The 24,875-nt window shown below is 44.9% G+C and overlaps 1 protein-coding gene across 4 annotated transcripts in view; it reads left to right on the top strand.

The window, feature by feature from the left end:
* Nucleotides 1-942: 942 nt before the first annotated feature.
* MGAT4D (MGAT4 family member D) overlaps nucleotides 943-24,875 on the top strand; it is a 99,977-nt gene continuing 76,044 nt past the window's right edge. For 2 of the 4 annotated variants that reach the window (XR_004377124.2, XM_032805292.2), the window contains exon 1: nucleotides 943-1,142. Coding sequence is in view for 3 of the 4 variants with exons in the window: in XM_032805292.2 (XP_032661183.1) it covers nucleotides 1,052-1,142 (91 nt within the window). In the remaining variant the exon portion in view is untranslated. The remainder of the gene's footprint in view (nucleotides 1,143-24,875) is intronic. The other 2 variants (XM_032805293.2, XM_032805291.2) reach the window with 1 other exon arrangement.

The following is a 24,875-nucleotide window of genomic DNA, read 5'->3' as shown; positions in this document are numbered from 1 at the left end:
TTCTCTGCTCAGTGCCCCCCTCTGGATCCCTGATTTTGTACCTATGACCCTCACTCCCATCCTGTTTAATCATTGGTTGTCCCAAGTGATCAGTTGAACCCTGAGTTTAGTGACTCCTCCACTTAGTCTGGGGGAGAGGGGGCTTATGACAAGGGCAGGCTAGCACCCACCCCTTTCCTAGAATTCAATAGGGTTTGTCTCTTTTGGGGTTACTAAAAGGGCTTAACAGTTGGGCCAAGTTTGATTAGGGCTTAGTTACTTGAGTGAGTGCTGGGTTTGGAGGCAGTTCGTGGGATAGATATTGGGCAGGTGCTTGTGACTGGAGTGGGGAGCTAGAAAGTTTCTTCAGCTGGGAAAAAAGTCAGAGGTGCTTTGCAAGTGGAAAGTCAGACGTGCTTGGGACTTTCACACTGTTCCATTGGTCTCCATGCAGCTTAAATGGTTCCCACAGAAGACTACAACTCTCCACTGCAGTAAATAGGAAACCAGGGGCAGCGGAGCCCACGCTGCTCTCGTGGGCTGACTGTGCACCTGGTCCAGGCCAGCGCTGAAGGGCTCCGTGTCCTCTGGCGCTCCTGGGTTGGAGCAGTACGGCCGGTAGGGCGGCAGTGAGCATGGTGAGCCGGCGTGGCCTCCGAAGCCAGGGAGAACGAGGAGGGAGGGCTGCGCCCCGGGACGCTAGTGTGTGCATGGCCATGGGGCAGAGCGTAGGCGGTATCGGAGCCTTGCTAGCTGCGAGGGGGGGGGCTGAGCCCCTCGGAGCAAAGGGGGCGCGGCTGGGGGTGCTCCCGGGAGAGGCGAGGGGCTGCGGGCGCAACGCCGCCGGGAGGAGCGCGCTAGAGGGCGGAGGGAGCTGTGTCCTAGCAGGTGGGCGCCGCAGACTGGGCGAGCTCAGCGAGCGCTGACTTGGCGGGGCGGGCGTGGCCGCGGGCGGTCGCGGGAGGCAGAGCCGCCGCTGAGGGCGGTCAGTGCGAGCGCTGGGAGTCGCGGGGCCGGCGCCGGCGCTGGCGGCGCCGCCGGAGGAGAGGGTGCTGCCCTAGCATGCGGGGAGATGAGGCTCAAGCCCGGTAGCATCGTGACATTTCTGTGCCTCAGCGCCGCCTTCTCCTTTGTCTGCTTCACCGCCTGGAGCAGGAGCGGAGGTGAGAGCAGCCCCCTCGCGCCGGGCACCGACAGCTGCTGGGGTCCCCGTCAGGTCACCTCCCAACGGCCGCCGCCTTCTGCACCTGCCCAGCTCAGTCCCCGCTGGCGCCGCGGAGCACAACCCCTGCTGCCCATCCCTTTCCCTGGGGCAGGCGGGAGCCGCAGGTGTCACTCTGACTTCCCTGGGCTGCTGCCTACACTGCCCTAGGTGCAGCGCCCACACCTGCTTCAGATCCCCTGCTCCGGGCTGGAGCTCATCCTGGGGGCTTTTTCAGGCACTCACTCGCCAACCTCTGATGCTTCAAACATGTCTTGGGGCACATGAGTCTGAGGAAGTGGGTATTCACGCACAAAAGCTGGTGCTCCAATACCTCTGTTAGTCTGTAGGGTGCCACAGGACTCCTTTGTTGCTTTTTACAGATCCAGACTAACACGGCTACCCCTCTGATATTTGGGGCACAAAGTAGCATTTCAGATTAAAATCATGTTTTAACCCTTTGACTGTGATCTGCCGCTGTTGGGGCAGGAGCTACCTCTGGCCTGGTATTCAAAGGTGCTGCGCCCCTTCCATTCCCATTGACTTCATCCGCAGGGATGCGGGAGGGTCAGCACTTCTGAAAAATCAAGCCTCTATGTCTTACTACCTACCAACGTTGTAGTTATCACATCTCTACATACTTGGGATGGTAAGGGTTACCCACAGGATTTCTGAGGTGTTACAATTTATAATAATCTCACCCTGTCAAGAACTATTCACATTTCCCAGAATAAATGCATGTATACTGGTTAATTATTGGCCTTGTTAAAAATAAGGCTAGGAAAAAAAAACTATGTAAGAGGCCACATTTGAAGGTAGCTCCTAACCAGTAGCTGTTCGGGTGAAAATGTTTGTATTGCACAGTTTGCATTGAATTATCTGGAACTGGTTATCCTCACTTAAACCAGTATAAATGGAAATAAGTGGATATATCCCCCATTTTATAGTGAGGTCATAGCCCAGTCCTGCTCCCACAAATCAATTGCAAAACTTCTGTTGACTTGAATGCTGCAGTGTCCAGCCTTCTGTGTTTTAGAAATACTTAAGCAGGTATGCAATTTTACTCACGTGACCAGTCTTATGGATGGGACAACTCAAAGTCTTAATTCTGTGAAGACTAAAATGTACTTAAATTTGTGCACTGTGTGCAGTCCATTGAAATAAACACTGCAAGACAATGTTTCAATTGAAACACAAAACTGAAGTCAGTGGGACTACAGTACATCAAGTTTAAGCATGATTTTAACTCCTTGCAGAATCAGGACCCAAGTGAATGAAGTTAAACATCTACATAAGTGTTTTGCAGGTTAGGGTCCTGGATCATACTTTTAGGTAAAAATTATATTTAAGAAAATTCTTGTCATTATTATTAACACCATGATTTTAAAATGGAAAGAACAGGAACGGAGTTGGTGATATGGTAAGGCTTTTACGTATCTAACTATTAGGATGATTTTAAAAAATTGATCTTTATATTTTATTCATGTGGGACACTGAAACTGATCTGGTCTGTTTTACTTAATGATTCTTGGGCAGTAGGATCTTTTGATTGAAACATTAATTTACATCAACAAAAGACAAACCTTTAAGTGAACTGTTTTTAAAAGAACATTTCTATTCATTGTAGGTTCTGTAAGATAAGTGACTTCTATGTTGAATAGGCTGTCAGCTCCACAGGTAGCCATGTGTGAAACCTTCCCTGAAGAGGCTAAGGAAAGATGAAATAGCACATGGAAAAAGACGCTAACACTGAAATTATTTTTCAAATATAACATAGAGCAGTTGTCTGTTAAAATACTGGAAGTCTAAAGACAACTCTGTCATGAGGTTTTTTGTGTGAGAAAGGGGCAAACAGCATTTCTGGATTCACAAATGTTTCCTGGATACACCTTCACAGAGGGTCCAGTTTTGTAAGATATAGGTGTATTACTATGAGCCCCAGGAAAGTCATTTCTGGTAGGGATAAGGGAGACTTTGGGATGACTTCTTGCTTATAGTAGCATTCAATCTCTCTGAATAATGCTGTTTGTTTTTATTAATTATTTATATTGCAATATTGCCTACTGTCAATAGGGATCCAGGGCCCTTTGTGCTAGGCACTGTACAGATGAGTATAACAGAGACATAGCTCTTGGGACTTGCACCTATTTTGTCTACAATCATGATGCTGTTTATCACATATTATAACACTTTCAAAGGCAACAATTTTGCTGAAAAAGAAGGTTGTGTAGAAATAAATACAAGTAAGGTAAGACAAAATCTAAAAACTAAGATCCAAAAGGTGATGAAAGCAAAACTTCAGTGTGTTCCTTTTGTAGTCTAACAATCAACAGTCTTGTGTAATTCTTATTTTATTCCTCCTTGTTTCACTTTCATTCACACTTATTGTTTTGAGCCTTTGTCCTTAAGAGTGTCCTCTTCTATATATGTATATTTTGACTACTACTTTTCTCTTCCCCCGCAAAAAATAATTGCACTCTCCCCTCCAATCAATAAATAAACAAACATAACATCTAATTCTTCTCAACGTACTTTGGCTTTCCCCTGCTACTATCTGTTTTATTAACAAACTTCTTGTTCTGATGCCATTTTTCTTTAATTGTTCAAAGTTTGTGTCTTTGGTGTTACTAGATGTGTGACTATTTTAGTAAATATACAGATGGAGTCACTTATTAGAAACTGAGTCAAATGATAACTGTGGTTTACTAGAGATGGGGCTTTAGATCAGTGGTGGGCAACTTGTAGCCCACTGGCCACACACAACCCATCAGGGTAATCCGCTGGTGGGCTGCCAGACCATTTGTTTACATTTGCACGGCTGTCCACAGCTCCCAGTGGCCATGGTTCGCTGTTCCTGGGCCACCACTCTTTAGATCAGTAAAGCAGCAGGGCCAGCCCCAGGCAATGATGGTCCCTAGGAACACTCCCACATGGGTCCCGTCCCATCCCATCCCCTTGCTTCACTGTTAGCCCCCCCCCCTCTTTTTTTTTTTTCCAGAAACAGGAACAACAGTATAAGATTCCCCTGTCTGGTGCAGAGGGAGCAGCAGCAGCAGCTTCTTTCCCGCCCACTCCCCAAAAAAGCATTTACCCCTGCGGTTAGCATGGATCTGCTTGAGTTGGTGGGCTGTATGTGGCTGTACTGTTTTTCTGCCTGCTAGGTTTAAATGCCTTTTGGAGGATAGTTTTTACAAGTCTCCTTCTCCCTACATCAGCTCAGTAGTTGGTCTTGCAATTATTCCCCCATACAGATACTAAGCATATTCTACATCCCACAGAGCTATTGTTCCACTGGTGGTCTGCAGTGTTAGTGTTGTACCTAACCTGACTCCTATGCGCGCACACACAGTCTCTAGCTCAGAGGTGCTTTGTGGCCCATCAGAGCCAGGGTATGGAGTGAAGGGATGCCTGAGTGCTGCTGAAGCTTGAGCTAGTAATATGGGGGGACTCAACTGCTCTGTACTGTTAATACAGTCACTCTGTGCAGCTTGAGTCTTGTATTGCAGTGTGACTGCTTTTCTTTGAGCTAGGCTAATTTGAGAGAAGTTAACTCAAATGTGGATAACCGTGCAGTGAAGACAAATCCTCAGGCAGGTGTCACTGCATCACTTATGCCCAGTTCGTGTTTTCAAGCTTTGCTTTACAATCATGAGGTTAGAAACTTACTTTTTTAATAAAGGAGCTGGGACCCTAGGCACAGTCCTATAGTATCTATGGTTTAATGTGATAATTTCATTACAAAGCCAGATTGTTTTTCACCTGCTTTTATAAATAACTTCTGTAAGCAAAAGTGATGACTTTTGTATACTCTGTTCACTGTGCCAAGGAACCTTTGAAGTAGTTACTTATGGAGTGAGTAATCTCCCTGTCTCCAGTGAATCAGACATTATGGGCTCAATCCTGTATGGTGACGTGATTACTCTTTAAGTATCCCCTAGAGCACTGTAAATACAGACTGCTATCAGTGAGTAAGCAAGTTTCACGGTTTAGCAGTGCCTATTCCACATCCTGGACTCTTTTTGCTCTGAGTCTTTTTGGTCTCTACCCAATCCAAGGCATGGTGTGTCTGTGAAGCAGAAACGTGTGCTTGTTAAGGGTAGAAAAGTGTATTATCAGGGACAAAGTGGAGGTGGTTAATTGTAAGAGTTCAACCTGATTGTGTAACTCCACTCCCAGATAAAATAACTGCCTTATGTAATTACATCTGATACCAGTTCAAAGTCAAAGAAAAGAATGTAATAACTAACATTTATATAGAGATCTGCTCCTAATATTTCAACAAGGTTCTTTCACAGTTAGATATGGAGTCAGATTTAGTATTTGTCTTCAGTGCTGCCTCTCAGCCCATGATAAATCACACAGGTATATGGGCTTAAGAAAGGAGGATGAGGAAACAGAAAATCTCATTTGTTTACTCATTTAAAAAAAGCTCAATCATAAGTCAGGGATGAGACAAAAGCACTTGGCAAATGAGTTCATATTATGTTTACTTCACTGGAAATAGTTATATTTTGTTCCTGAAAAATATACTTAATATATTGATAGTACAGCAAAGTGTTCAGTGGGTGTAATTTGAAAAGGATGAGGAAAGGGATAAAGAGTTTGTAAAGAAAGTATCTTCTCCTAGGTATATCTTGCTGAAATAAGACAATCAGATTTTTTGATGAATTCTTGATGCTTACAATTGAAGTAATGCGGTGTACACAGTAATACAAACAACTCTTTACTGAGAGTCTAGAAACTTATGTGAGCTCTCATATATTATTTTAGCAGACAAAGCCTTGATTCTGCAGTTGCACCCATGCAGAACCCTCTGATATTTCTGCCCATTTTCTTGGAGCTCTGTACGAGTGTAGACATCTCTGCAGATGCAGTTCTAATATCTGGCCCAACGTTTCAGTTAAAACAGTGGCAAAATTAATGGTCAGGCTTTCAGTGTGTCTTGCATATTTTCATTCTCATTTTGATAAATAGCATTAATTCTGATTTATGGAACTACAAGTGAAGCCCAATATTCATATCTAGGCCTCTAAAAGGCCACTCCTACAGAGGGTTGAATACTCTCCAGATAGGCTTCAATGGAAGCTGAGAGCAGTCAGCATGGGAGACTTTTGGCACGTGCAGGACTAAACCCTAAATAGGGGCACTATTCCACATTTAGTTACCTGAACTGACCCACAGGGTTTTGAGGACTCCAAAGTGGAGTTGGTGCTCAAAATTAAAAGTTAAATGCCTAAGTTTGCACCCAAGGCTGCAGAAATACTGTAGTTGTGCAGTGTTATGAATGTGTGATTTACTGTACTGTGTAAGGGCCTGATTCCAATGTAAGGTTTTTGCTATTGTCTTCAGAAGGAGCAGGATTGTGCCCTAAATATGCAGGGCCAGATTGAAGCTGGCTTTTCTAGTGATTCATGGTAGGAAGAATGTATGAGGAGCTTCTTGTCCCCTTGTTCTTCCTGGGCAAGGCACGGTCACAGCCCCTGCATAAATAGGGTGAGATGTGGGCACAGAAGACCTTCTCACTGCTCTTTCCAAGAAATTTTGTTTAAAATTTAGAAACAACCAGTGTAATTCTATGTAGACCCTAAAAAAACAAAAAAATCCCCCTGACATTGAAATATATGTGACTGAGGGGAAAGTGGTGGACGTGTTATTCTTAACTTTAGCGAAGCTTTTGATACAGTCTCCCACAGTATTCTTGCCAGCAAGTTAAAGAAATATGGGCTGGATGAATGGATTATAAGGTGGATAGAAAGCTGGCTAGATCGTTGGGCTCAATGGGTAGTGGTCAATGGCTCCATGTCTGGTTGGAAGCCATATCAAAAAGCGTGCCCCAAGGGTTGGTCCTAGGGCCAGTTTTGTTCAATATCTTCATTAATGGTCTGAAGGATGGTGTGGACTGCACCCTCAGCAAGTTTGCAGATGACACTAAACTGGCAGGAGTGATCAGTACACTGGAGGTTATGAATAGGATAGAGAAGGACCTAGACAAATTAGAGGACTGGGCCAAAAGAAATCTGATGGGGTTCAGCAAGAACAGGTGCAGAGTCCTGCACTTAGGACAGAAGAATCCTATTCACTGCTACAGACTAGGGACCGAGTGGCTTGGCAGAAGTTCTGCAGAAAAGGGCCTAGGGGTTACAGTGGACGTGAAGCTGGATATGAGTCAACAGTGTGCTCTTGTTGCCAAGAAGGCTAACAGCATTTTGGGCTTTATTGGAGCATTGCGAGCAGATCGATGGACGTGATCGTTCTCCTCTTTTCAGCATTGATGAGGCCTCATCTTGAGTACTGTGTCCAGTTTTGGGCCCCACTCTACAAGAAGGATGTGGGAAAAATTGGAGAGAGTCCAACGGAGGGCAACAAAAATGATTAGGGGGCTGGAGCACGTGACTTATGAGGAGAGGCTGAGGGAACTGGAATTAGTCTGCAGAAGAGAACAACAAGGAGGGATTTGATGGCTGCTTTCAACTACCTTAAGGGGGGTTCCAAAGAGGATGGGGGTAGGCTGTTCTCAGTGGTGGCAGATGACAGAACAAGGAGTAATGGTCTCAAGTTGCAGTGGGGGAGTTGTAGGTTGGATATTAGGGAAAACTTTTTCACTAGAAGGGTGGGGAAGCATTGGAATAGGTTACCTAGGGAGGTGGTGGAATCTCCTTCCTTAGAGGTTTTTAAGGTCAGGCTTGACAAAGCTCTGGCTGGGATGATTTATTTGGGGATTGGCCCTACTTTGGGCAGGGGATTGAACTAAATGACCTCCTGAGTTCCAGTCCAACCCTGATATTTTATGATTCTATATTTAATAAATTCCCAAAGAATTGTTAGTTTCTTCTGACTTTTCCTATCTTGCTGATTAAATTACTGTTTGTTACAGTAATATCACTAATAAATAGTAAACTCAGTGCTGCACTCTTAAAAAAAACCAAACAGATTTGTTAGGCAAATGGTTATTAATAGTTAAACCTTCTCATTTATACATGATCTATTTGCAATAGCAGCACACCCTTTTTCTTGTTTAGTTTCAAACTACTGATTATATGATAAGCCGGTGGAAGTAATACATTACTGGAATACAATTAAGATCATCAGTTATTTCTGCTATTTTGCAAACAGTGTCAAAAGTACACCATTACTAATTTATGTTGTGATAACAAAGTATAAAACTGTTTTGTAATTAAGGCTGGGTGAATGATGCTAAAAATAACTTTACCTTTTCTTTAAATTCTTACTCCACCTTTTGTGGAACAATAAGTCTTGTACTGCTCACAAGCAAACTTCTGAACCTATGTGGTGGGGTGACACTGACATATTCTGAAGATGTCCTGTCTGTCTACCTCACCAAGAAGAAATAGTACTTGTGATTATGAGGCTTGTGAAGATTGATTTTTACTAGATATATTTAAATAGTTTTAAATGTAGTTTAAAATGTTTTTCATTATCCTGTTGAATGAATAAACAAAGAAGCAAATTTAGTACCAATTTTGGGAAAGATGTAAAAACTGGTATCCTAGCATTATTCTGAAATCACACAGTTCCTGAACTGACCAAAAAATCTCCACTCAGCCATGGGAGCTGTGAGTCTATTCGTGCTGTCGTTGAAATCAACTGCAACACTCTCACTGATTTTGTTGGTAGAGGAAACCAGTTTTATAGCTCCTTTAGTTAACGTGTCAAAATTTTAAACCCTGGGTCTGAGCCTACAAGGCTTTTTCATGTGAGTAGTCCCTCTAATCTAAATTTGGCCTCGCCTAGTAGCAGAAATTTAGCATCAAGCCAACCATAACCTTGATATGAATCTAGCTCAAGGGGGTGAATTAAGAGTAAGGCCATAGTGTCAGCATAGACTTTTAGCCTTACTTTTGAATTTTCTATTTGATTTAGTCATACCATTGTAAGGTCCCTTCAGAAAAAGTTTAATTATATAACCTTCAAGCATGTTCTATCTTTCTAGTTCCTTGAGTAATAATCTAACAGTTCTGAAGACAGGGACATCAGAAAATAGTTTCCAGGGTCAGGGACATACAAATGTCCATCCCCTCAGCTGCAGCTAGCACTTACTGGGTGCAGAGGAGGATTCAACCCACTGTACCTATCTAACTAGACATTTTGTTATAGACCACACCCCTTCGAATCTGTGTACCTTTCAAACATTAGTTACTTATCTTCCCATTATGTGAAGTGAGGAAGTATTATTTTCTCAGTTCTACAGATAGAGGGACTTGCTCATGGTCACACAGGAAATCTGGGGCGGAGCTGGAAATTGAACCCAGATTTCTTTAGTTCTGTTCTGGTGCCTTACCCACAAGCCATTCTTTTTTTAGGCTCCTATGTTAATAATTTTCAAGCCTTTTTTAACACTGCTTATTCCTCACTTTATTCACTATGTTCTTGATCCATGTCCATCTTGCCTAGGAAAGGCCAATGGTGGAGATTGTCAACATGTCCTTTAAGAACTTTGCTCAAGGCACTGGTGGATCCCAGGCTCAATAAATGGCTTCATACTGACAATCTGGACTGTTATCATCCTTATAGTAAAGATTATTCAGAAGGTTGTGATGAGCAGGGCTGGTGCAACCACTAGGCGAACTAGGCAGCCACCTAGGGCGCCAAGAGGCTGGGAGTGCCAAAAAGCGCGCTCAGGGGAGGCAGTAGAGTGGAGGTGAGCTGGGGGAGGAGGGCAGGGGGATGGCTGCCCGCAGCAAGTAATGGGGGGGGGGGGGGGACTTGCTGGGGAACTGCTCCCCGCCCCAGCTCACCTCCGCTCCGCCTTCTCCCCTGAGCACACCACCCCCGCTCTAATTCTCCTCCCTTCCCAGGCTTGCTGTGCCAAACAGCTGATTGGCGCGGCAAGCCTGGGAGGCGAGAGAAGTGGAGCAGCGCCGGTGTGCTCAGGGGAGAAGGTGGAGTGGAGGTGAGCTGGAGCGGGGAGCTGCTGCAGGAGGGGGATGTAGGGTGAGGAGCTGCCCCAGGGGGGCTCCCCAGGCGGAGGGGGGGAACTGCCATGGGGGGGCTCCCTGGCTCTTCCCTGTGGCCCCCGCCTCCCCCCGCGCTCCTGCCTCCCCTCACTCCCCTGAAGACTGCAGCCAAGCCCAACCCTGCACTCACCGTGTGGTAAGTGGAGCAAGCTGGCTCCAGCCTGGTCTGCTCCCCTTTTTCCCAGTTGCGCCACTGGCGAGTGCTGGGGGGTTCCCCCCTTCCTCTTCCCTCAAGCCTGGGAGCCAGGGGAGCAGAGCAGGCTGGGGTCCCAGGCCTCCATGGGGGATGTGGGGCTGGCTACTTCCTGCGGGAAGTGGAGTGACCCGGCCCCAGTCTGTTCCGCTCCCCTGGCTCCCAGGCTTGCAGGGAGGAGGGAACCCCCCCCCCCGCACTTGCCGGCGACGTGGCTGGGAGCCAGAGGAGCAGAGCAGGTTGGGGCTGGGTCACTCCACTTCCTGCAGGAAGTGGCCCCCATCCCCCACGGAGGCCGGGGCCCAGCTCCCACCCTCCCGTGGAGGCCTGCCTGCCCCCCGGAGCTCCACACAGCCCCCCCCTCCACAGAGGCCTGAATAAGGCACCAAAATAGCTATGGATGGCCCTGGCTCCCTGGGCCAGAGGTGCGGGGGGGGGGTGCAAGGTGGAAGTTTTGCCTAGGGCGCTAAATATCCTTGCACCGGCCCTGGTGACGAGATAACTCTCACAGTAGTAAGATTTTCTACACCATTGTTAATCTGAGAACCAACATGTGTATGGCACAGAAACTGCAGTATAGGTGGATGCTCCCTTCCTAGTGAGGGATGAAAATGAAGTATCCAGGCTGATAGTAATAGTTGTATCAGTTGTCTTTTATAGGTGGTATTCACTCATTTGGGACCTCAGCAGGAGTTGGTGATACTGCTCTTGAGTTCCTAGATGGTGGTCTTGGACGATTACTCTTCTGCCCTGAAGGGTCTCTTATGGAGAGTTTTGCAGGACTGGTTCCATCTTGTCGTCCTGCTCAATGTGCATATGAGGCCATTAAGAGAGTTAATGTAGAAGCATTCGCTGTGGGTGTCTTCAATATGCTCATGACACCAATTTTTATCTCTTCGGGCTTCTGTATTTCTGTCTCTTCTGACTCAGACCAAGCAAATTAATGCCCTTCACACTGTCTTGTGGAGACTGGGGCATACAAGATAATGGGTTAGCTGAGGCCCAGTCCACATGAGACAGAGTTGGTTGGTCTGGGAAAGCAGCCTTAAGATATGGCCAAAATTAGCTATCACAAACTGAAGGTGTGTTTACAGATGATTATCTCTTGTTTGCAGCCTGGGAGTTTGGTTGGATTCCCAGCTGTCACTGGATGATCATCTTCAGCAGTAGCCACCAAAGTTGGCTTTTTATCATATGTCTCTGGTTAGGAGGTTATGATCTTTTCTTTCCGACATGAACTTCATCACTCTAAGGTCTGGTTTACACAGTTTTTACACCACTTCATCTATATTGGTTTAGAAATTGATATAGTTAGATCAGTGCAACCTCTTCTGTGAACAGTTACACCAATATAAACACCATTATGTAAGTAAAGGTATATTGGTATAACTGAGTCCACAGTAGGGATTGCACTTATCTAACTATATTGGATTCTAAACCAATATAGTTAAAATCCTACACAAAGTATGTGCAGACAAGCCCTAATTCGTATCTTTTGTGCCTCAAGGCTAGAGCTCCGTAATGTGCTCTACTGGGTGCTGCACCTTAAAACCCATTGAGAAACTAAGAGTAGTGCAGATTAGTGGAGTGTCTGACTGTGAGCGTATTTAATTAGTGCTCCATGACCTGCAGTGTCTACCTGTGAGTTTCTAGGTTGATTTTTAGCGTGTTGGTAGTGACTTAAAGCTATAAATATTTGAGAGAGAAGATCCTAAGTGACTCCCTGCTTCTTGTGACTAAACTGCCATATTGGAGCTTATCAAAGGCTCTTGAAATGACTTTCCTTGGTATAAAAGAGAGGCAACTTCCAGCAAAGTGTTCTCCGTGAGGATGCCTTTCCTTTAGAATGCATTTCCACCTAAGTTTGAAATAGCTTATGTCAGCTGATTTTCATGATGCACTGCAAATTGTATAGTCTTAGGGGGCTGTTGATGAAGTAGATACAGTGTGGGGTGATTACAGGAAGAAGGAGGTATTATTTTTATTTTAGTGCTGCCGGGTTACTTAGTAGTATGTTATAGGGTGCTTGTTTCTTTCTATGATTGATTGTATTTTTAAGTGTTTGTCAGAAGCACCCTAGAGTGTTCAGGCACAGGCACTTTGTGTTATTTTCTAAGTTTAAAGAACAAATAAATAAAATATACAATTACTTTACTCTGATGTGATTGCCAAAATGCCAGTTTGTGGTTGATATTTTTGGTGAAGCTGACATCGGAGCATTCAAAAAAATGTAAGGAGGGAGACAGTGAGTGAGAGAGAGCAAGAGACAGAGGCCATGTGTTCTGTTGTTTGTCTTCTGTTCCCCTCCCTTCAATCTCATTACTGATTCCTCCTTGCCTTACTAACTTTTTAATGAAGTCCTGATGCACTGTACTGGCCATGATCAAATACAATCTTACAATGAAAACTTGTATTAAATTTAGAAAAATCTTGTTTGGTGATAAGAACATGGAAAATAGAAGTTAAACAGTAGTACCCAGAAACACATTACAAAACATGTAATTAGGAAAAAAAACCCTCTCCATTACAAGATGATTGGAGCAGAAGCAGCCAAAGTAGGGACTTCTGCACTGGGAGGAGAAGGGAAAAATTGGCCCAACAAGTATGATCCATCCCCTGTCCCAGCACCCCTCAGGACCCAAAACTATGCATGGGAAACCTCCCAAAATCTGGGGTCATTAGGACCCTGGTGTTGCCTCCCTTCCACCTGCTATGTGGCCTTGAGGGGAAACTGCAGAGGAACCAGCCAAAGATCCCAGCAGGTAAAAGTAGAAGCAGCCAAAGCAAGGATCTCTGGATAGTCAGAGAACTTTATAGAGTTTTGACTGGACTTTCTTTTCATTGTGCTGATTGGCTGGCTGTTTTCTCCTACTCTCTGTTTCATTAGCAAAGAAGGAAGCTGAATGCAGGTTAACTTAAACAAGTGTAACTTTATTAAACTTAGTGCACTGCTCTGTCCATAACTGATGCCCAGACTCTGACCCCCGTCCCTTCAGCGAGAAGTTGCAAGAACATAGCCAAATTGCAGTTTTGTCTTTACCGGAAACTCAGCTGATTCCATGGTCTTTGAGATAGTTCAGTCTCCTCAACAGGCAACTACATCAGGATTGATCTACCTCTGTCTCCTTATCACTTGTCTCTGAATCTAGCAAACTCTCTCTCTGTGAAGTCCCCTCCCTGCCTGTGAGGTTGACCTCTGGATGGTTCTCTGTCTCACCATTATCAGGGGCAGCTCCAGGCCCCAGCACGCCAAGTGCGTGCTTGCGAGAGCATGCCACGGGGGGTGCTCTGCTGGTCTCTGGGAGGGCGGCAGGCAGGCTGCCTTTGGTGGCATGCCTGCGGAGGGTCTGCTGGTCCCGCGGCTTTGGTGGAGCCGCGGGACCAGCGGACCGTCTGCAGCCATACCAGCGGGAGGTCCACCGGAGCCGCGAGACCGGTGACCGGCAGAGCGCCCCCCGCAGCATGCCGCCATGCTTGGGGCGGTGAAATGCCTAGAGCCGCCCCTGACCATTATGCAGTGATCTCTGTAGGCTCTCTCAGGGTCTTGAGTCTGCAGGCTCATAAGTGTCACCTGTTCCTCTAGATCACTTGTCCCTCATGTGTAGTCACCTCATATGACGTGGGTGCAATTGTATCTCATGACTCCTTTAGTCCACTTCTTCTGGTATGTCTCTAATGGCTGGAGCCTCACAGGAGTGCCTGCCTCCAGGGTCAGTAGGTCCTTGACTGACCTGTTGAACTCTAGTACCTGTTTCCTCTTATTGTTGACTATCTTGTCTCCGCGGCGTCTCCATCCTTCTGCCTACAACAGATCTCCCTCTGTTGAGAGCAGAGTTTGCCCCTTCAGTGTCTGCACTGGATTGTTTTGGCACCCATGTGATGGGGTATTCCTGTGTGCCAAAAATGCTGAGAAGGGGTCTGAACCATAAAAAACAGCCTTGTGTAACAGTCTCTTAGCTGTTTGCACAGATTATTTCATCTTGCCATTACTCTGCAGGTAGGGTGACCAGACAGCAAATGTGAAAAATCGGGACAGCGGTAGGGGGGTAATAGGAGTCTATATAAGATAAAAACCTCAAAATTGGAACTGTCCCTATAAAATTGGGACATCTGGTCACCCTATCTGTAGGTATGCTAGAGAAGAGTTGAGTTCTGGTGATCAAATTTCTGTTTCCAAGTAAATTCCTTGAATTTTTCTGAGGTAAATTGGGGTATGTTGTGGCTGAATACAGTGTCCAGAATACCATAGCTCACAAAATGGACCTTCAGTTGACCAGTCGCTGACTTTCTTCTTGTAGCCGGCAGGGACTTGACCTCCCAAAAATTGGATAGTAATCTACTGTAATCAAGTACTGCTTTAAATTAAAGATAAATAAGTCCACTCCCAGCTTTTTCCTTGGTCAGGTGGGCAGTTCACGTGGTGACAGTCTTTCTGAAGACTGTTGTTACACAGCCAGAAGGTGTCATACCCTTCAGTCACAGAGTGAAGGTGTGTAGTCATTCCTGGCCAGTAAACACACTCTTGAGTTTGTATAAGACAGCTGTTGATGCCAATGTGTTAGGCATGTATTTTTGCATGACATTCTTACATAATGATGCAGGGACGACAACTCTGTCCTTGAAATATGATTCCATCTTTCACTCTCAGCCCATCTTTAAATTGAAAATATAGGTTGGCTTTTACTGGCACTTGGATTTTATTTTCTGGCTTCTAGTTCTCTTGCCTGCCTGGGGTTGGATGTCCTTTTCTGTAGCCTGTGATTTCCATCAGCTTTCCTGTTGAAAGTGGGACATAGTGCAGCATGTTAATGAATTCAGTATCCTGATCCCTTCCCCAAACTTGCTGATGCTGGATATATATGCCATGCTCAGAGTCTCAGCTACCACCAGTAATCCTGGACTGTCATAAACAGATAGCTAAGGGTTAATGTTTTTTTTACCTGTAAAGGATTAACAAAGGGAACCAAACACCTGACCAGAGGACCAGTCAGGAAACCGGATTTTTCAAAGCTCAGGGGAGGGAATTTTTTGGGTCTGTGTCTTTGTCTGGCTCTCAGTATTTGCGAGGGATCTTTTCTATCTTGTAGACTTCTAAATCTTTAGTTTCACGTTGTAAGTACAAAGGTAGAAAAACAATAGGCTGTTGTTGTTTTTTGTATTTACATGTGTGTAGTTACTGGAATGTTATTGTATCTCTTTTTTGAATAAGGCTGTTTATTCATATTTTTTCTTCTAAGTATAGCCTGTGTATGTCAACTTGATGCAGAGATCATGTTCATGTGTTTTTTCTTTCTTTTTTATATAAAGCTTTCTTTTAAGACTTGTTTGAGTTTTTTCTCTCTGGTTAGGCTAAGGAATGAAGGGGAGGGAATTCTCTTGTGTTAGATCTACGAATGCGTAAGCTCTGCAGCACCAGGGAATTTGTGGAGGGGGAAGAGAGAGAGAATCATTTCTGTTTCCTTGTATTTGGTTGTCTCTTTGTGGAAGAGAAAAGACATGCTTCTTGGTATTGTGATGTAAAGAGGTTGCATCAGTAACTCTCAGGTTAGCCCAGAGAGGAAATTCTGGGTGGGGGAGAGAGAGGGAAGGGAAGTGGGTTATTTCCCTTTGTGGTAAGACTCAGGGCTTCTGAGTCTTGAGGTTCCCCAGGGAAGGGTTTGGGGAAACCAGAGGGAGCCAAAACCCTGAAATTTTTGGCTGGTGGCAGCGAGATCAAATCTAAGCTGGTAATTAAGCTTAAAGGGGTTCATCCAGGCACCCAGATTTCTGGACGCTAAGGTCCAAATTTGGGAATGCTTATGATATGGACAATACCTGATCTCTACCTGGTAGAGGTGGAGGTGCATCAATATATGTGGCAATCTCTTTGTAACACTAAGAAGGGGCTTTGCCATGATTAGTTTTCTGGGTTTGTGGTCTGACTGCACTATTACTGAGTGGCCATAGGTAAACTGATGACATTGCTCCACTTCAAATACCACAGCCAGAAGCTCTTTTTCTATCTGGGTGTTATCCCTATTCAGTATCTAACAGGGTTTTGCTGGCACAAGCGATTGGCTTTCCTGTAGAAGAGCTACACCCACTCCTCTCTCCAGTGCATCACAGTGTCGGTGACTCTCCTGGCTGGTAGTACTTCAGGACAGGTGCATCTTATGTTATTGATCAGTGTGTCATGCTTGATGTTGGGAACTTGCCCAGTCCCATTCAACATTCTCCCTTGTGAGCTGTCATTTGGATTCCACTACTGCAACCAGGTGTGGACAGAACTGAGGCAGCAAATTTCTGGTTCCTATGAACCGTTATATCCCTTTCACACCCACTGGAACTGGCCTGGCTCTTGACTGCCTTGATTTTGTTGGGATCTGCCTTCACTCCCTCTGCTGTGAGCAAATGTCTGACATATGTTCCCTCATTCTATTTGAGTCACCTTCTGGAATGAGTGTTATGTTCTTGTCCTTTTATTGCTGGAGAAAAGCTTTTGGTTTTCTGCCATGGTCTTGTTCAGCTTCTGTATCATTACTCCCTTCACCTACAATGAGGATATCATCTGCAATTTTTTCAACCATAGGCAGTCCTTCCAGTGCTTGAGTGATTCTTCTCTGGAACAGCCTGGTGTTGAACTTATGGCCATTGACATGCACAGCCATCTGTAGTGACCAAATACAAAGGTTGTCAGCATACTAGACAGATGGCTTCTTTACCACCCCCATGCTCCTTCCACAGGTTGTACTGGCTTCTACAGGTGCTATGATACCCTTGCTTGCCAAACTTTAGAGCTCCTTGCATACTGGATTACATAGTTGAACTGGAATTTTCCTTCATGGTAAGTACGCAAGTTCCAATGTGGGGTCCACTTCCAGTTGTAGCTTTCTTTCAAGGCACCTATTGCCTTTGGAAACATCCCCTATGCTTCTAAAATTGTCTCCGTTATCAGTGGGCCTCCTTTTGCTTCTTACACTGCAACTATAAAATTCTGATGCTGAACTGTGATCGGATCCACAGCTTGTGTGGCTGTATTACTCAAAGGGGTCTGTGGTGCCCACCTGCCACAAACATCTGTTATTTTTCAGGTTAGTCACTCTGAGGTCACATTTTCCTATAGGCTGCATTATGCTCCCATTTTATATTGTCCATTTGGAATTGGTCTTTATAATGGGTGTATTTGAGTACAATTCACACTGAGGAATCACTCCACAGGAGGCTTCACTATCAGCTGAAATCGCACGTAGCATTTTCCTATTACCATTGTGGAATGCATAGCATTTGGTATTGTCCCTTGTTGCTTTCCTGTCCGAACAGCCTGAGCCTGATTGGCTCTTGGACTCAAATGTCGTCGTCGCTGTCTGATGAGCCATCCATCTCTTGTACAAGTCTGACTGAACCTTTCTGAGAGATGCTTCTGCTCTTGCGCACACCGCTAAAATGATTCAACTTGCCACAATCCTTGCAATGCTATCCACGTGCAGGGCACTTGTTTAACTGGTCATGCTGTCTCCCACAGTAAATATATTTCACTCTATGTATGGAATCCTGACTACCTGCTCTTCAGTTGTCTTGCTGCATGTACTTTTGGAGGTGGTGTGCCTTCTAGGGCTTTCATTCTTTTTCTCCAGGCTTCTGCTGCATGCCCCACATTTAAGCATGTGTCTAATATGAAGTTACCTTCCTGGAGCAGTCACTTGTACAGGTGGTGATCCCAAGTGCCACAGACTATCCTGTACTGAATTAGAAAGAAAGTATAGATGGTCAGAAGTTGAGAAGTGGGGTAGTTTCCATGGAAAATCTAGTTTTTGGACAAAAACTGAAATATGTTGACTCTGAAATATTACTGCAGTGCCTCATGGGAGTTGTCGTTCAGCTGCATTGCACTCCACTTCTCCTCTATAGGCCAGGCTCTCTGGTCAGACTACATCTTTCATGAGACACTATGGTCTCCCTTTTTGCTCAGCGGAAGAAGTGTGCCATGGCTTTCATGTGCCTGTGGTGCATCATGGGAGATGAACTCCAGCTAGGGAGCTTGGCCCATAGAAGAGAATAGGAGCAAGGGGCATCTGAACTACAATTCCCATGAGGTACCACAGTGGCATTTCAGAACTGAAATGTTTTGGTTTTCAGTCTTCAGTTTTTTGACAAACAGTCAATTTCCCATGGAAAGTAGAAACTTTAATTGAAAATTTCAGTTAATCAAAACCCCAGCTTTCCTTTGAAAAATAGTTTTCATAGACAACTTTCAACCACCACTTTTATATCGACAGTTTTTCAAATGGATACCAGTAGGAAATAGAATTTATGATATGTTTAACATGGGAAGGAGGTTTATGAGGATGGGTAATAACCTCTTCCTACAAAATTGCATATGTTTTGAGTAGACATATCAGTCACGTTGTAAAATATGGAGTAGAATGACTTGCTGCTAATTACTCTGCATTCTGATTCACTGACGGTGTTTTTGATTTGTATACTTTATTTTCTTGACCCTGACTTTCCTCCTGGTTTCTTAAACTCTTCTTTGCTCATTCTGCTCTGCCTCCAATTTCCTGGTCAGATCCTCAGCAATGTAAATTGATATAGCTGTATTGACTTTAGTGAAGCTGCACTTATATACAACAGGTGAAGATTTGGTCCTCCCTGTCTAGCACTTCCTGCAGCAGACTTTGTGGTTCAGCAATATCAGTTTTCTTTTAATCTCCTTTATCCAAAAACAATAATTCCCTGCTTCCGCTTCAAAAATTTTAAGGTGCCAAACATCCCCCACCTCCACACTCATTCTCTCCCCCTGTCGTCTTACTGTAAACATGATTGGCAGAAGGGAAGTGCTGATATCACTTTCAGCAAGAGGTTTAGTGATCCCTGTCTGTTTGGAAATGAGCCAGTGAAGGAATTGACAAATCCATGAGTTTCACGAATAATCTGTGATAATTGAGAAGTTCTATATATGAGACATTAACAAAATAGCATACTTGTTTTATTATTTCTTTGCTTCTTATAAAGATAGATCTGCTGCAAATATAATCTTGAACTAATGTTATGTGAGAAATTATGTGAAACTGGTAAAGGTGATTGGTGAGTAAAACAGAAGTCAGATGTTCAGGAACCATTAGCCAGGGTGATATGCTTATAATCTGGCTTTGGTTATAGAATATTTAACCAAAAAAATTCCAAGACACAGCATAAATCCAGTTGCTATTGAGAAGATTAAATACATTGAGTTTAAATCTTAAATTACAATCTACATTAACATCTGTTAACTTTTTACAAGATTTCCTAACTTTCATGTCTTTTTCGAGCTAATATCCAAGTATAGATGAGAGCTGCATAATTTAATAAGGCTAAGATTTTGTCACGGATATTTTTAGTAAAAGTCAGGGACAGGTCATGGGCGATAATGAAAAATTCACGGAAGCCCGTGACCTGTCCCTGACTTTTACTAAAATATCCATGACAAAATGGGAAGTCTGGGCACGTGTGAGTGGTCTGCAAGCTCCAGGGGCTCCCTCCACTGGTAGCTCCAAGCGACGAGGGTTCTCCCGCTGCCCAAGGTGGCCAGGAGCTCTGGGGGTCCCCCCGCCACCTGTAGTGGCCGGGAGCTGCAGGTGGCTGGGGTACCCCACAGCACCCTGCCTCTGCAGGTGACAGGGGACCCTGCAGCTCTTAGCTGGTGCTGGCTGAAGTCATGGAGGTCTTTGGAAGTCATAGATTCTGTGACTTCTGTGTGCTGTGTGACTAAATTGCAGCCTTATTAATAAATACCATTATTTCTTAATCTCAGTAAATGTTTTTTCAAAAGAGAAAAGGCCATACTATATTTCAGATACAAAGGGCCAGATTCTGAGTTAGTGTAAGTTACTTTAGCAGCATTGATTTTAATGGAGATCTGACCAATATAATGTAATTTCTGAAAAATAAACCCTTGCACATTTCCCAGATGTCTAATTTGCTCCCTAGTCCTGCAAACGCACACGAGTAATCCCATTCAGACTTTACAGAGTAGCAAATGATTATTCTGAGTTGTGTTTTTATCTGAAGAAATTATTTTTTCTTGTTTATAGGTTTTTCTTTGGCATACATTGCAGCAGTGTTGAACAAGTCATTGGGTGCAATGCAGGGGTAATTGGGTGAAATTCTATCACCTGTTATATAGGAGGTCAGACTAGATGATCTAATGGTCCCTTCTGGCTTGAAATGAATCTATTAAATGTCTCAAACATCGGTTCTATCCTTATAACATCTCTGTGAGGCAGAAAGATGATCCCTGTCTTACAGATAACACTATGTGATTTGGACATTCATATGTGGGATGAGGAAATTGTACTGCATTTTTTATCACTTTCTGTATGGACTGAAAACTGTTTGTCTGCTTTGCATTGACATTAGATCCTATGGTAGTTTTCATAGGAAGAGGGCTTTTTCACCAGTGTACCAGGCTAAGACTTTCCTTTCCTCCTCTGTTAAGTAGCATGTAATATGCTTGTTGCTGTTTTCCACCACAGGAATGCCTGGATTTCAGTGCTGTAATATGTATTCATTAGTGAAATACTTGTGGATCCTTCAAAATGAAAGATGGTATCTGTGTAAAATATTGTTCTTTGGAATAAGAACTGATCCAAAATTGTTTTTTTGATCTTCAGAGTGGTTCATCCAGTCCTAATATGTGTATACACACACACACGCTTTCTTCCCTACTCATTAACTGACTATTTTAATCTTTGCTTAGGGCGTGTCTACACTATAAAGTTAAGTTGACTTAATGTAAGTTGCATCCAGCTGCCAAAGTAATTAAGTCGGTCGTGCGTGTCCACACCATGCTCATTTTGTCAGTGGAATGCATCCTCACTAGCAGCGCTTGCATTAATGCAAAGAGCAATGTGCCATGGGTAGCTATACCACAGTGAAACTAGCTGCAGGAGGTTTGGGGAAGGGCTTGTAATGCCTCATGGTTCATTTTCGGCCTCCCATGATGCAGTTTCCTCCCTCCTTCCCCTGATATCAGTGACAAACAACCCATACTTTCTCGCACCTTTTTTTCAAAGCCGGACTTAGCCGTGTGTGTGCCATAGCCCAAGAAGCATGGACCCCACTCAGCTGTGCACTCTTGTGAGCATTACAAACTCCTTTCACCTTATTCTGCAATATTTCCAGAGCCAAGACAGGAGTTGCCACGTGGAACATTTCGATGTCATGCAAGCAGCCCTGCTGCAAGCCATAAAACAAAACATTTCCCAGTTGCTGCTGACAGTAACACATCAGCTGAACATGGTGATGTTCTGGTCCCTGGAAACAGGGAGAGTCCCTTTTTTAAGCCCTGTCCCAGCCATCCTGACTTTTTTAGCAAAAGTGGCCATTGTCCCACTTGCTCTTGCCAACTTGATCAGTTGGCAAGAGAAATGGGAAAATGCCTACTTTTGCCAAAAAAAGTGGGGTGTGGAGATTAAAGGAATGTGCAGGGGGTGAATGAAGAGGCCAGCCCCACACAGAGGGGGAGATAGAACTGGGGGAGGGAGGCAAGATTCCAGGGTGTGGGGGCCGGCGGGTTCGAGCGATCAGTGACAACCTTGCACTGGGGGGCTGGCAGGGTTCGAGTGAGCGGCTGAGGCCCCTTTGGGAAATAAGGTCACGCTACATCAACAGCAATGTGGGATTGTCAGGAAAGGTGCATGATGAACACATCTTTAGGAACACAGGTCTGTTCAGAAAGCTGCAACCAGGGACTTTTTTCCAGATGACAAAATAACCATTGATGATGTTGAAATGCCAATAGTGATCCAGGGAAACCCAGTCTACCCCCTGCTGTCATGACTTATGAAGGCGTACACCAGCCACTTGGGCAGCAGTAAGAAGTGGTTCAACAATAGGCCAAGCAAGTGCAGAATGGTGGTTGAATGTTTTTAGCTATATAAAGGGTCACTTGTGCAGTTTGTTTTGAAGGTTAGACCTCCATGAAAGCAATATCCCCATTGTTATCACTGCATGCTGTACGCTCCATAATATCTGTGAGACAAAAGGAGAAAAGTTTCTGCTGAGGGGACTTGGAAGTAGATAGGCTGGCAGCTAATTTTGAGCAGCCAAATACCAGGGCAGTAAGAATAGCCCAGTGAGGACTCTGCGTCTCCAAGAGGCTTTGACAACCAGTTTCAGTAATGAATCACGGTAATGTGTGCTGCTTATCTGTGTTGTGCCTGCCCATACCATCCCTTCCATTGCATCAGTTTCCCTGAACCCTCACCCACCTCCAACCACTACTACAATAAATAAAGAGCATTTATTTCTCAAAATATTTATTTTTATTGCCCGCACATACAAAGACAGTGAAAGAACAGGAAAATAATTTAACTTTGGACAAATGGTGTAATGGATTTGGGAGGGGAGAATGTCTGTGAAAGCACAATAATCTTGACCATCAAAGGTCTTTGAATCTCTGCCTCTTGTTTTTACTACCTTGCCCCAGTGTTGAAGGAAAACTGAATTTCCCTCCTCCCCTGGAACATTTCAGGGAGGGGGGACTGGGAACAGGGCAAAGCATGCTGACTGTTCTGCAGGGGCTACAGAGGGACTCTAGAGCCTCAAACTGTTTTTCTTGAAGCTCAACCAGATGCCACAAGATGTCTGATTGGTCCTTCATAATCTGCAGTATCTCATCCTGCCTGGCATGCTCATGGTCCTGGGATGCTCTCCATGTCTGGGTCCAGTTTGTCAGACAATTAAATCCTCCGGGCTCCTAGCTCCGTGTCAGCTGTCCTGGAGGTGGTCGTTCCCTCACTGAACATGTCGTCATGTGTCCTCTTTTTCTGCCTTCTAATCTGCAAAAGCCTCTTCACCGCTGAAGGCCAAGCTTTCCACTGTAAGGCATGCAAAGCACAAGGCAACAATTGTTAATGCATACCCTGGGCCTGTTGCATGGTTGCTGTTTCAAAAATGCTCCCCTTATTACACCCAAGTGCAAGCCAGAACATAATCAGAATCCCTAGCTATTCAGTGAACCAATTTGCTGTTCCAGCCATGGTGAGTATGGCCTCACGACATGAGAGATAGGCCTTGTCCTGCAACTTGTGGCAAACCTGTGTCGGGAGCGCAGGTGGACAATGCTCCCTCCCCCTAGAAACATGGACATTGCTTTGAGACCAGGGACCTGTGTTAAACCTCTCAAATTGATGTCTTAGCCCTGGTTTACGCTACAGGGTTAGGTCGAAGTTAGCCACGTTAGGTCGATTTCAAAATGACTGCGTCCACACAACCAACCCTGTTCTATCGACCTAAGGGGCTCTTAAAATTGACTTATGTACTCCTCTCAAACAAGGGGAGTAGTGCTAAAATCAACCTTACTGGGTTGAATTTGGGGTAGTGCGGACGCAAATCAATGGTATTGGCCTCCGGGAGCTGTCCCAGAGTACTCCATTGTTACCGCTCTGGACAGCACTTTGAACTCTGATGCAATAGCCAAGTATACAGAAAATCCCCAGGAACTTTTGAATTTCATTTCCTGTTTGGTCAGTGTGGCAAACTCAGCAACACAGGCGACCATGCAATCCCCCCGGTATCCTTGAGCGTAGAATGTTTCTACGCTCCTCCATCATCTCCGTACCTGAGGTTATTGCAGATTAGAAGGTGAAAAAAATGCATTCACAGTGACATTTTATCTGATCTCATACAGTCCTCCCGCACTGATGGGGCACAGCGTAATGCATGGAGGCATTCAGTGGCAGAGGCCAGAAAAGAATTAAGTGAGCATGAAGAGCAGAGGCAGGATGCGATGCTGAGGCTAATGGGGGAGTAAACAGACATGATGAAGCGTCTGTTGGAGCTGCAGGAAAGCCAACAATAGCACAGATCCCTGCTGCATCCACTGTATAACCACCTACCCTCCTCCCCATGTTCCATAGCCTCCTCACCCAGACGCCCAAGAATGTGGAGTGGGGAGGCTCTGGGTGCCCAGCCACTCCACTGCAGATGGCCCAAGCAACAGAAGGCTGTCATTCAAACAGTTTGATTTTTAGTGTGGCTACAATAAGGAATGTGGCCTTATCCTTCCCTCCTCCTCCGGCACCCCGCCCAGGCTACCTTGTCTGTTATCTCTTTCTTTTTAATTAATAAAGAAAGAATGCATAGCTTCAAAACAATAGTGACTCTATTTCGAAGGGGGGAGGGTGATTGGCTTACAGGGAATTAAAATCAACAAAGGGGACGGGTTTGCATCAAGGAGGAACACACACAACTGTCACACCAAAGCTTGGCCCAGTCGTGAAACTGGTTTTCAGAGCCTCTCTGATGTACAGCGCACCTTACTGTGCTCTTCTAATTGCCCTGTCTGGCTATTCAAAATTGGACACTAGGCGATTTGCCTCAACCTCCCACCCTGCCATAAACGTCTCCTCCTTACTCTCTCAGATATTATGGAGCACATAGCAAGCAGCAATAACAATGGGAATGTTGGTTGCACTGAGGTCTGACCAACAGCGCCAGCGAACTTTTAAATGTCCAAAGGCACATTCTACCACCATTCTGCACTTGCTCAGCCTATAGTTGAACTGCT

Source organism: Chelonoidis abingdonii, chromosome 5 (genome assembly GCF_003597395.2).
Source record: "Chelonoidis abingdonii isolate Lonesome George chromosome 5, CheloAbing_2.0, whole genome shotgun sequence".
NCBI classification, from domain to species: Eukaryota; Metazoa; Chordata; order Testudines; family Testudinidae; genus Chelonoidis; species Chelonoidis abingdonii.
Note: the sequence above shows the minus strand (reverse complement) of the source record. Positions and strands in the feature narration are given on the sequence as shown.